The sequence below is a fragment of the Myotis nattereri genome (genome assembly GCF_964212035.1).
Source record: "Myotis nattereri genome assembly, chromosome: 16".
NCBI classification, from domain to species: Eukaryota; Metazoa; Chordata; class Mammalia; order Chiroptera; family Vespertilionidae; genus Myotis; species Myotis nattereri.
Genome location: NC_138091.1, coordinates 17,215,640 through 17,228,300, shown reverse-complemented (window position 1 = coordinate 17,228,300; position 12,661 = coordinate 17,215,640). Strand labels below are relative to the sequence as shown.

Here is a 12,661-nt window from a genome sequence, read left to right as displayed (position 1 = left end):
TGTAGGTCAAATCAACATTTTCATATCCTACTTTATTAGGTTTTGCTTTTTTTAAAAAGTCCCTTTCTTCTATTTTGGGGGTTTATTTTGTTATTTTTTTTTTAAGTTTCTCGAGTTAAAACAGCTTATTTCAACTCACCCTTTCTTAATTTTTTTAATAAATGTGTTGAAGGCTCTGCACAGCTCCTCCTGGGCGCTGCGTTAGACCACCCACACCCCAGTGTGTAGTGCTGTCCTTGTCCATTTCTAATTCGCTTGCATCTGCTTTGATTTTCTCTTAAAGTTTATCTAGAAAGCTGGTGAGAAAGGCAGATGTGACAGTCCTTTTTGGTTCTACTTGTTTTCAGGTCTGTTTTATTGGGGTCCTTTTTAGAATTAGCTGGGGGCTTGTTTGTGGCTAATGGTGCATGTTTGCTGACAAACCCAGACGTGTCTGTAGAGCCTTGGTCTGTCTGTCCTGTTGACCCCTGTCCTGGGTTGTGGATCCCACTTCTCTGGGGTCTGCCCTTCCATGGCGTGGCGCTGGCTCTCCTCCTGGGCGTGGTGCTCTTGGTTGGGGCTCCGCTTTGGGTCCCTGCACTTGCCGCCTGTGGCCGCTGCTTCTCTCCACGGTGATGCTCGAACAGACGCCAGGAGCTTCAGCTGGAGGCTCGGGAGCGCCTGACACAAGGCGGCCCTGCTGGGTGTTAGGTTAGGTGGCCCAGGAGGCGGCATAGGAAATAAAGACAGTCCAGTGAATCAGAAAAAGAAAGAAAAGGAAAAGGTTTATTTCTGCGTCCCCGGGAGACCCACGTACCCCAAAGACAGGGCACGTGGATTCACACCAACAGAGAGGGGGAGGGGGGCGCTTTTTTTATACTGCGGTTGGGTGAGGGGCGGGGACATGAGCTGAGGTATTCAGCTGAGGAAGTTTCAGTTTCAGGGGGTCAGCAAGGTATTCAGGAAGGAGTCAGTGTCTGTGTGGGGGTATGTGGATTCAGGGAGAAGAAGCCGGTATCTGTGTCTGGCACATTGATCTGTGAAAAATTCCAGGGGAAGTCCATTATCTCATCACACGTCTGCATGTATCCATCCTGGGCTCTCTCCTGGGCTCTCTCCTACCTAACACTGGGGGGCAGGAGGGGAGGGGGCGTGTTGCTGGAAGGATGGTCCCAGCACAACACCGTGTTCCAGCTGAGACTCAGAGAGCAGAGTAACTTGCCCTAAATCACACACCTGTAAACAGCGAATCCCTCCCTCCGGCCCAAAGCCATACCGTTCCCACGCTAACCCATTACCTGCCCAAGGCTTCCCCGTGCCAACGTCCATTCCCTATTCTTTTCTTTTTTTCTTTTCTTTGTTTATTGATTTTCTTTAGAGAGAGAGGAAGGGTGAGGAATAGAGAGGTAGGAACATCAATGATGAGAGAGAATCATTGATCGGCTGCCTCCTGCACAGGATTCGAACCCTGACCTACTGGTTCATAGGTCGACACTCAACCACTGAGCCACACTGGCCGAGCCCATTCCCCACTGTTAATCCCTCATAATTAGTCAACTCAGACTGTTTCGTATATTTCTCTTTTTACTCAAAAAAAAAAAAGTTGACAATAACTTGCAAACCGTAGAGAGTGGCATAGCTCTCAATCTCCCCGCCCTTCCGAACATCCTCTGCATTCCTCGGTCACCATCCTCTCCCTTCCCCTACAGCCCAGATGAAAAGCCCCAAGAATGTGCAGGAAGCCCCAGGTAGGAGGATCCCAAAGTGAGGAGCCTTCAACAGGTGAAGGCATCGAGGAAATAAATTAGGGGAGCAGAGGCTTCTGGGTGGGCCTGCCCAGCTCTGCCTCGCAGACCCAGCGGTAGGGCCTCCGGCAGACGTCATCATTCCAGCGGCCATCATCTGTGAGGTGGGCACAGTCCTCGCCTCCCCCAAGCCCGTGCCCGGTCCAGTCGTCCGGCTGATCTGGCCTCCAGTTCCTAAGAAGACCAGACAGATTGGGCCCCAGGAGGCCAGACCCTCAGCCAAGCCGAGGAGCCCCTCTTGCCCTTGGACCCGCCAAGCTGGGACAGCAGGGCGCAGGGGAGGGGTTATAGTGGAGGCCAGTGCAGAGCGCACAGCACACACACTCACTGGAAGCCCTTCTCGTAGTCCGACCCGTCTATCCATCTCCAGGGTCCATCTTGGTCAGTGAGCCCCATCCAGGTGTTCACAGGGCCCATGTGGTGCTGGACAAATCTCTGGGGAGAGAGGAGGATGGTGGCCTCTCCGGAGAACAGACTGACTCCCCGAGGAGCCCTCCGGAGCCCTCACCTGCTCCTCCCAGGAGCCGACCACCACCAGGTGCCCGTTCTCCAGCTGGCAGTACTTCTCAGCCTCCGGCCAGGGCTTCGCAGTCCGAGAGAACCAATAGCAGCTGCCTTCATGCTCCACCCAGTTAACAGGGCAGCAGTTCTTCTCAGAGCCTGGGGGGCGGGGGGGGGGGTGCAGAGGGAGGGTGAGAGGTTGAGCTGCTGCCAGGAGGGGAAGTAGGCATGAAAGCGAGGCTGGGCATCCCTGACTCCTCACCATTGCCCTGGAGGATGGCCAGCTGACAGCTCAGGCTTCGTATGTCAGACACAAAGGTCTTCACGTGGAGCAGCAAGCTGGAGTGATCTGGGGGGACAGAGGGCGGGGGGAGGGGGGAGAGTGAGGAGGGAGAGAGGTCAGTGTAAATTCCGTGTGCAGGACAGAAGGTCAGTCCCAGGTGCCCCTGCCACAGGACCCCTTGGTTTGATGGAGAGAGAAAGTTTCTGTCAATAAAACGTTTGAGACTTGCAGGGCGGAGGGGAGGGGTATTTGTTGTCAAGACTCCTTGGTTTGGCCCAGCCGGTGTGGCTCAGTGGTTGAGCGTTGACCTATGAACCAAGAGGTCACAGTTTGATTCCCCAGCCAGTAGGAGGTGTGCAGGAGGCAGAGAATGTATTTTTATTGATTTCAGAGAGGAAGGGAGAGGGAAAGAGGTAGAAACATCAATGATGAGAATCATTGGTTGGCTGCCTCCTGCACACCCCCTATTGGGGACGAGCCCGCAACCAAGGTACATGCCCTTGACCGGAATCGAACCCGGGACCCTTGAGTCCGCAGGCCGACGCTCTATCCACTGAGCCAAACCGGTCAGGGCGATAAAAATACATTTAATTTAAAAAGAAGAAGAAGAAGAAAGAAGACCCCTTGGTTCGGCCTGAGAGACGCCCTGTGCTCCACACGTGGCCCCAGCACACGGGCTCCCCCTCCCACCTTGACTCAGCTCCTGCTGCTGTTTCTCCAGTTGGGACTCCAAGGACTTCATCTTCCTGCCCACACCTCCTCCTGGGGGAGAAACTTGCTCAGTGTCCCAACACCCCGAGCGTCCCACAGCCCCCACAGCCTCAGCCCCGGCCCCTCACCCTGGATGCGCAGGTCCTTGACCTCCGCTTCTGTGCTCACGGTGAAGTTGCTGAACGTCTCTCTCAGGGCCCGCAGCTCCTCCTTCAGCGTGGAGTCTGGACAGGAGAAGGTGTGAGTTAGACAGAAAGAGAGGGCTGTGCCCACCATCATGGCTACCAGCACTCCCCCCACCACTGCTCCCCCCCACCCCCACCTCCAACATTGCTCCCTTCCCCGCCCACCCCTGGGGCACCCACTCTGGGATCCGATCACACAGACAACCACCAGCAGCAGGAGGCTGAGGCCCAGGGAGAGCAGGAGGAGGCGGGGGCCGGAGCAGAGCCGTTGGAAGAGTGGTCGGGGAGGAGGCGGCCCTGCAAGAGGAGAGGGTCTCAGGGTGGCGGCAGAGTCCGGGGCAGCGCTGGGGTCCCGGGAGGAGAGCAGGCTAAGGCTCCTCTCATAGGCTCGGAGGAATGGCATAGATTAAGAAGCATGAGCGTGTCCTAGCCAGAGTGGCTCCGTTGGCTGGAGCATCCTCCCGTACACCACAAGGTCAGGGTTCAATTCTGTCAGGGCACATACCCAGGTCGCTGGTTCGGGCACATGCATTTATGTTTCTCTCTCTCCCTCTCCCTTCCTCTCTCCCTAAAATCAACAAAAGCACCAGCTGCATGGCTCAGTGGTTGAGCATCGATTGACCTATGAACCAGGAGGTCACAGTTCAATACCCAGTTAAGGCACATGCCCAGGTTGTGACCTCCATCCCCAGTGGGGGTGTGCAGGAGGCAGCCGATCCATGATTCATCAATGATTCTCTCATCGTTGATGTTTCTAGCTCTCTCTCTCCCTCTCCCTTCCTATCTGAAATCAATAAAAATATATATATTTTTTTTTATATATTTTATTGATTTTTTACAGAGAGGAAGGGAGAGGGATAGAGAGTTAGAAACATCGATGAGAGAGAAACATCAACCAGCTGCCTCCTGCACACCTCCTACTGGGGATGTGCCCGCGACCAAGGTACATGCCCCTGACCGGAATCGAACCTGGGACCTTTCAGTCCGCAGGCTGACGCTCTATCCACTGAGCCAAACCGGTTTGGCAATAAAAATATATTTTAATAAATAAATAAAAGCATGTTCTCAGGTGAGGATTTTTTTAAAAAAAGAAGAAATACGGGCAGTGGGTGACTGAGAGGCCAGAGGCCTCTGGAGGTGGGACGGGAAGAGCGCAGCAGATGGAAGCAAAGCTTTGACCTGCGCGAGCCGGGCCCTGGCCCTGGGCTTTGGCTGACACCTAGTGGCCGGACTGTGTCAGTGCAGCTGGTGAGCCTCCTCGGAGCCGTGAGGATGGAGTTTGTGAGCTGGAGACCAGCTGGGGAGCCAGGGCTCCTCCCTGAAGGTGGGGCCAGAGGCAGAGGTTTCTTCCTCCCTCCAGGAGTCCCACCGCTCTGGCTGGGGGCAGGCTGGGGCAGGAGGAGAAGGTGGGGTAGCCAGACTTCAGGTCCCTCAAGTTGCTCCACCAGGCAGCCCTGCTCCAGGGAGCTGGAGTGTGGGAGGCCTCCCTCCATTCTCGCCCCCTTATCCCCTTTCCCATCAAAGGGCCCTGCCCACTCCCACCCCCCAGGAGCTGGACCCTCGCTCAGCCCCAACGTTCCTGCTCACGGGAGAAAAAATGGGGGTCTTTTTATTATTGTTGTTGATGATGATTTTTAGATAGAGAGGGGGGGAAATCAATGTGACAGAGAAACATCAATCAGTTGCCTCCTATATGTACCCCGACTGGGGATCCAACCTGCAACCTAGCTATGTGCCCTGAGGGGACTCGAACCTGGGACCGTGGTGCTCCGACAGCCGCACTGACCAGGGCGCGGGGTCTGTTTCTTATGTAGGAGGGCCTCATCCTCCCTCAGATCAGAGACTCCTCAGCCTCTTCACAGAACTCCTATCCCCTGACCAAACTGATCACACACACACACACACACACACACACACACACACACACACACACACACACGGCTCACTGGTGTTGAAAGAGGAGAGGAGGAGGGGCCTAACTTCCGTCATTACCGCCACCCTCATGGGCCCACCCCCTCCCCAAGGCCCTGAGAAGTGGGTGGCATGGCAAGGGTCAGGGGTACCCTCCCCAAGACAGCTCCAACCCCACCCCCCACCTCCCCTTAGAGGGCAGCTATGTCCTAGCGACAGGGGAGGACCAGGGGCAGAGGCAGAAGCCGGAGCCTAAAGCTCGCCCTTCCGAAACAGTGGCGTCCCTCACCTCGTCTGACCTGATGGTCATTCTCCTCGTTGTCCAGGTGCTGAAGATCCTGATACTCCTTGGTCATGGTGGGGCTGGCTGGACCCCGGACTAAGTCAAGGCTGAAGTGAGGGTTGAGATTGGGACTGAACCGAGCTGGGGTATGGCGTCCTTCCCTTTCTGAGTGGCCCGTGGCGACGTGCAGACCTTCCTTCTTACCCTCATTCCAACCCAGGCCTGTCTCCCCTGAGTGTTCCCACCCAGCCCCTCGCCCCGGACAGCTGGTCCCCTCCCCCCCTCCCCCAGCCCGCCCCAGTCAGTCCTCCTGCCTCTCTTCCCCTTTTACTTGCTGGTGGTCTCGAGGGTGACTCCTGGATCCCTGGATGCGGTGCAGATCCCAGGCTAAGAAGGAAGCTGAAGCCTGGAGAACGGGGGTGTGCAGACAGCCCCGGACAGTGGGAGAGGGTCCATACAAGGGCCCGGAGCCCGGTGCTTACGCGTGGCTGCTTGTCTGTGTCCCTAGTGTGCCGAACCTGGCATCTCCAGTGCCAGGGACTTTGGACTTAAACAGAGGTGGAAGTGGATTTGGAACCGGGGGATGTGTGGGGGTGGAAGCAGGGGGATGGGTTGCCTCTGCTTTCCTCCCCAGGGAGGGGAGTCTCCAGGTCTGTCCCCCTCACCTCCACAGGCTGGTCACCTCGCTTGCGTGGTCTGGGAGGGGAGCCTGGAGGGCCTGGGTGCAGCTTCACGGTTCCCCTCTGTCCCTCACCCTGTCACGCCTGCCTCTGAATTCCCGGAATTGTTGGTGTCTCCAACGGGATCAGAGGGCCGTGCATTCTTTGCTCTTGCCCAACCTGGGCCTGTGACCTGGCATCTGAGCCTAGGCCCCAGCTTCCTTGGGGGCTCTGCCTCCAGACTCCCCAGCTCAGGCTGAGGGGCTTCGGTCTCCTGGAGGGTCAAGTTCCCCAGCATCATGGGCGGGGTGGGGGGGGGCGGGGGGGCGGGGGGATGAGATGTGGGGAGAGACAGGAGAGCAGGCTTCCCCTCCTCACCAGAGATTGGTGCCCACAAACCTCCGCTGACCCCTGCTGTGTGCCCGGGCTCTTGGTTCATTAACTCCTCTCCTCCCCAGAGCACATCCAGGATGAGGAAACGCAGACCCTGAGAGGTAAGAGCTAACCCCGGTTCACACTGCGAGGAGGCTGCACAGGGGGCATGGAGTTGGGGCAGCCTGACCCCAGGACCTTGTGCAGTCTCCGCAGGGCCCTGAGGTCTCAGAGACGGCTCAGTGGTTGAGCGTCGACCTATGAACCAGGAGGTCACAGTTCGATTCCAGGTCAGGCCACATGCCTGGGTTGCAGGCTAGATCCCCAGTGTGGGGCATGTAGGAGGCAGCCAATCAATGATTCTCTCTCATCATTGATGTTTCTATCTCTCTTCCTCTCCCTTCTTCTCTGAAATAAAAATATTTTTTAAAAAAATAAAATAAAATACTAGAGATAATCCTCAGAAACGAAAAAGTTACTAAAAACAAAACTATGCCACGATGGTGGTATATCTCCCTGTGCGCTCTGAGAATTCATCCACCCTTTACATTTATGCCTTTAAGAATATATGCCTCACCCTGGCTGGTTTGGCTCAGTGGGTAGAGCTTCGGCCTGAGGGCTGAAGGGTCCTGGGTTCAATTCCCACCTGCGTTGCGGGCTTGATCCCCAGTAGGGGGCGTTGCAGGAGGCAGCTGATCAATGATTCTTTCTCATCATTGATGTTTCTGTCTCTCCCTTCCTCTTCTTTTCTCTCTGGAATCAATATATATATATAATTTTTTTTTTTAAGATTACATACTACAGGGCTCATAAAGAGTTGCAGGCAGGATAGTGGTGAAGTCAGATCTCTAAGCTGATAGCCTGGCCGTGGAATAGGTCATGGGTCAGAGGTGGGTTGCTGAGCGGAGGGGGTGAGGTCAGGTGGCTGCGGGGCTGGTCTCAGTGAGGCCAGACGGGAGGGTCACTGGGGCAGGACTTGGCAGAGGAATGGCGTGGACCTGCGGCTGCTGAAGGTGCAGTGGGAGGAGGGGATGGGGCAGGGGCACAGCAGCACGCCCGCCAGGACCCAGAAGCCTGATGGAAACGGATCAGGAGTCCACAGAGCTTTCGGGGCTGGAGACACCGAACTCATCGTCGCGGGTGTGGCCCAGATGTGGCCAGTGCCCGAGATGACACCACCCAGCGAGAGGGCACAGTGGGGAGCAAGCAGCCAGGACAGAGTCCTGCCAGTGGGAGGAGCAGAGGGAAGAGCCCCGGGTTGCCAGTCATACCAACTGGAAGGCGAAGTGGCCTTCAGGGCCAGCTCTTGGCACCCGGAGTGCCAGGTTCAAGGCTGCCAAGGAGGGAGCGGAGGCTCCTCTAAGAGCCGGGAAGGGAGAAGTGCTCCCAGGTGGGGCAGCCTGGGCAGGTGAACCCCGGAGGGGAAGACGCTGGGGGTCTCGGGAAGCGTGTTCAGGGTGGGAGACTCGTAGGACAGCGGGGGAGGCCTGAAGGCCACCGTCAGGTCTGAGTTCACCTTCCTCGCGTCTGGAAAGCAGCTGAATGCTCAGCTAGAGTTATCGCCAAGGTTAAGGAGGAAATGGGCGAGAAGCCGCGTCGGACACATGAGTGCCGAGCACACCCTGTTTTCATTCTTAGCATCAGGAGCCGCACAGCCGACAGCTGAGTCCGCCTCCTTCTGCGGGAGAAGGCGGGGCCCGCACAGCGAGCTCTGGCCCCACATCCCAGAGGGTGGGTACAGCTTCCCTGGAGCCGGGCCGGGCCCTGGGGTGTCGGGCCCTGGGGTGTCGTCTGAGTTGTGAAGGCTCCCTGGGGCCGCCCTCCCTCTGCCCTGGCCCACCCTCATGGCACTCAGAAGCTCCTGTTTGGGAGGGGCCTGCCTTGCGCTTGCCCAGGACCCTGGCTCCTCTTGGCACCGCGCAGACCTCAAGGAGAGGGGCCGGGACAGATGGGCAGAGGGGAAAGGGAGGCTCCGTGCTGGCTCCCCACAGAGGGTGACCTGTGGTTCCCCAAATCTAGGAGAGGGTGCGGGTGGCACTGAAGCAGGAGATGCTGGAGGAGGTACCTCGGGCTGGAGCCTCAGGGCCAGGACTAGCAGCAAGGGGAGCGGGGCCCCAGGGCTGCAGGAAGAGAGGACCTCGCACACACGTCTAAACAGGAGCCGGAACAACCCACCCCAGGGCTTCAACAACCGCTCCCTCAGCCTGCAGTGCCTGGGGCCGGCCGCAGGTCCCTCCCCCTGCTGCTCTCCCCTCCCCTCCCCTCCCCTCCCCTCCTCCACTGCCTCCATCCCAGGCACCCCCCCCTTTCAGTCCTGGGGCGGCCAGGGTTCTGTGACCCAGGGCCCTCTCTGCTCCTCTTTCCGACTTTTAGAAAAATTTAAAACTCCAAATGTTTCCAGGGTTTTTTTAACTTTCAAGTTTACCCGGTAACTGCGACTAGAACATGAAGCCAGTGGCAGTAATGATTCCGTGTTGGCCCTGACCGGTTTCACGCGGTGATTAGAACCTTGGCCTGAGGACCTTGGGGTCTCGGGGTCCATTCCTGGTCAGGGGCACATCCTGGGCTGCAGGTTTGCTGCGTCTCTCTCATGTCGAGGTTTCTCCCTCCCTCCCTTCCTTCCTTCCACTTTCTCTAAAAATCACTGGAAAAAATATCCTTGGGTGAGAATTTTTTTTTTTAAATATATTTTATTGATTTCTTACAGAGAGGAAGGGAGAGGGATAGAGAGTTAGAAACATCGATGAGAGAGAAACATCGATCAGCTGCCTCCTGCACATTCCCTGCTGGGCATGTGCCTGCAACCAAGGCACACGCCCTTGACCGGAATCGAACCTGGGACCCTTGAGTCCACAGGCCGACGCTCTAGCCACTGAGCCAAACCAGTTAGGCCTTGGGTGAGAATTTTTTTTAAAAAATTATGATTACCGTTTCCTAAGTGCAACAGGAAGGGTGCCTAAGGCTACACGGATTATCCCCTTCATTCCTCTCAGGAGTCCTGGGAGGAGGGTGGTTATTACTCCCATTTCACAGCTGGGGAAAATGAGGCCGGAATGAAGTGGGGCATCCGCAGCGACACCGCACCTCATCCCACCCCACAGCCACCTCGGGACCTTCTCCACCAGCGTGGAGGCCGACGCAGTTGCTCCCTGCTTACAGCTCCAACAGGACTTCCTATGGCACTATTTTATTTTATTTTTTATTTTTATTTTATTTTTTTAATATTTTATTGATTTTTTACAGAGAGGAAGGGAGAGGGATAGAGAGTTAGAAACATCGATGAGAGAGAAACATCGATCAGCTGCCTCTTGCACACCGCCTCCTGGGGATGTGCCCGCAACCAAGGTTGCGGCCCTTGACTGGAATCGAACCCGGGACCCTTCAGTCCATAGGCCAATGCTCTATCCACTGAGCCAAACCAGTTAGGGCTATTTTATTTTTTATTGTTTATTGATTTCAGAGAAGAAGGGAGAGGGAGAGAGAGAAACATCAATGATGAGAGAGAATCATTGATCAGCTGCCTGCTGCACACCCCCCACTGGGGAACGAGCCCACAACCCGGGCATGTGCCTTGACTGGGAATCGAACCGTGACCTCCTGGTTCATGGGTCAGTGCATAACCACTGGGCCACACCAGCCAGGCCGATGGCACTATTTTAAAAATCCATAGACAGTCCTCAGGCCTTGCTTACTTCCCTGATCCAGCTACTTACCTCCTTACCTCCCTTCCCCCACCCTGCCGCACCCTCGTCCTCCTCTCTCCTCGGACAATCCAAACTTCTTCCTGCCTCGCCGCTCCTTTCTGCCCAGCACGCCCACCAGGTTCCCTCACCATTCAAGTCTCAACTCAAACGTTCCTCCAAGAGGAGGCGTCTGTGAGCACCCTGTCCAAACTAGCAAGGACACACACCCAGCATCATGTTCTTTGCTTAACATCATCATCATCTTAACTTATCAACACTGTCTGTTGTCCCCCCCACTCCCCCATGGGCCCCACGTTCCCTGAGGGCAGGCACGTTGCATTCCCAGCATTTTAAACTCTTCCTGACCCCAAGGAAGATCCAAACAGGTGTTCGCTGAGACCAATAGAGGGCCATGGAGGGGTCAGAACTGGAGCCTCGATGCGCCTGTCCATTCACACATGGTCTCCGTAACCAGCAGGAAGAGCGTCACGGATCTGGGGGACCACATCCCAAACTGATGGCGCACTTCCCTCTGAACTATGTGGAATGAGATGGGGAGGGAGCTTTTTATTTCTAGTCATATGTATTCCCACATTTACTTGAATGTCGGTAAGGTACATGTATTACTTTTGTAATCTAAAAAATACTGCACGTGCCCGGCCAGTGTGGCTCAGTGGTTGAGCATCAACCTATGAACCAGGAGGTCACGGTTCAATTACCGGTCAGGGCACATGCTCCATCCCCAGTGCGGGGTGTGCAGGAGGCAGCTGGTCAATGATTCTCTCTCATCATTGATGTTTCTACCTCTCTCTCCCTCTCCCTTCCTCTCTGAAATGAAAAAATATTTTTTTAAATGCATGCAAAACTAGGTAATTTCACCCCTTCTCGGAGAACCCTCCTTAAGCCTGTAGAGTCAGACACCTCACCTGCACACCTTCCCAGCTCAGACGTCTCCCTTCCGCTAACGGCAGAGACCATCAGCACAGCTTCGAAAGTGTTTCTACACAGAACCAAGCTAAGAGGCTTATTTGTAAAACATCTTGGGGAGCAGAGCTTCTCCACCCAGCAAGACATCAGATTCACCTGGGAGGCTTCCCAAATGCAGAGTCCTGGGCCCCGCCCCCAGGACGGGGTTCTGTCGGATAGAGGCCTGCACAGAACTGCGCATGCGGTCCAGAGAGCACCTCTCCAAGTTCTCTGCCTCTGACCTTGGATCGCTAGGGCTGGGGCAGCCCACCCTCCCCAGAACCAGTGCCCCTGGGGACTGGCCTTTTGCATCCCTCTCTCCACTTCCGTCAGGGGGGGCTGTAGGACTACCCTGTGGTCTGGCCGGTAAGCTCAGTGGTTGACTCCTGCACCAAGAAGCCGCTGGTTCAATCCCTGGTCCAGACACATGCCCTGGTTGTAGACGTGATCCCCAGGGGGGCAGGAAGCCGATCAATGTTTATGTTTCTCTCTCTCCCTCTCTCTCTCAAATCAATAAAAACATATTTAAAAATTTTTTAAGCTGTCCTTTCGCACTGTTCAGGATTGACCATTACGCTTAGCACCCTGCACCTCAGCCTTCCCCCAGGCCCGGAGGCCCCCCAGTCAGTGGGGGAAGGGCCGCACCACACTGGGACCAGCAATGGTTCATTTCTGCTGCCGCTGAGGCCTTCATGGCGGGAGCCTGTCAGCCTATGAACAGTGGCAGAAGCAGAGCTGAGAACCCTGCTCTTCATGCCGCATCTGAGGAGCTTCCGTTGGACTTAGGGCCAGAAAAAGGACTCCCTGAAAGGACGAGAGGCCCTGGCCGGGGAGCTCCGTGGGTTAGAGCATCATGCCCACATGCCAAGGTTAAGGTTTCCATCCCAGGCAGGGCACACACAAGGGGCAACCAATACCATAAATGCACAAACAGGTGGAACAAATCCATGTTTCTCTCTTGCTCTCTCCCTTCTGCTCTCTAATATCAATAAGTAAAATTTAAAAACAAAAGGACTAGAATTTTGTCTTTATATCTAACAATAATATATAAGTGTATGCTCTAACCCAGCCGTGGGCAAACTACGGCCCGCGGGCCGGATCCGGCCCGTTTGAAATAAATAAAACTAAAAAAAAAAAAAGACCGTACCCTTTTATGTAATGATGTTTACTTTGAATTTATATTAGTTCACACAAACACTCCATCCATGCTTTTGTTCCGGCCCTCCGGTCCAGTTTAAGAACCCATTGTGGCCCTTGAGTCAAAAAGTTTGCCCACCTCTGCTCTAACCGGTTTGGATCAGTGGATACAGCGTCGGCCTGCGG

General features: G+C 55.5%; 1 protein-coding gene across 1 annotated transcript; it reads right to left on the bottom strand.

The window, feature by feature from the left end:
* Window positions 1-1,548: 1,548 nt before the first annotated feature.
* On the bottom strand, window positions 1,549-5,759 carry LOC308532342 (asialoglycoprotein receptor 1-like). The gene is made up of 8 exons (XM_081109745.1): window positions 5,665-5,759; window positions 3,645-3,761; window positions 3,408-3,503; window positions 3,259-3,330; window positions 2,548-2,634; window positions 2,293-2,444; window positions 2,113-2,219; window positions 1,549-1,958 (listed from the first exon to the last, which is right to left on the bottom strand). Exons 1-8 carry the CDS (start codon window positions 5,729-5,731, stop codon window positions 1,784-1,786), a joined length of 873 nt encoding a protein of 290 aa, XP_080965871.1. The 5' UTR covers window positions 5,732-5,759; the 3' UTR covers window positions 1,549-1,783.
* Window positions 5,760-12,661: the final 6,902 nt, after the last annotated feature.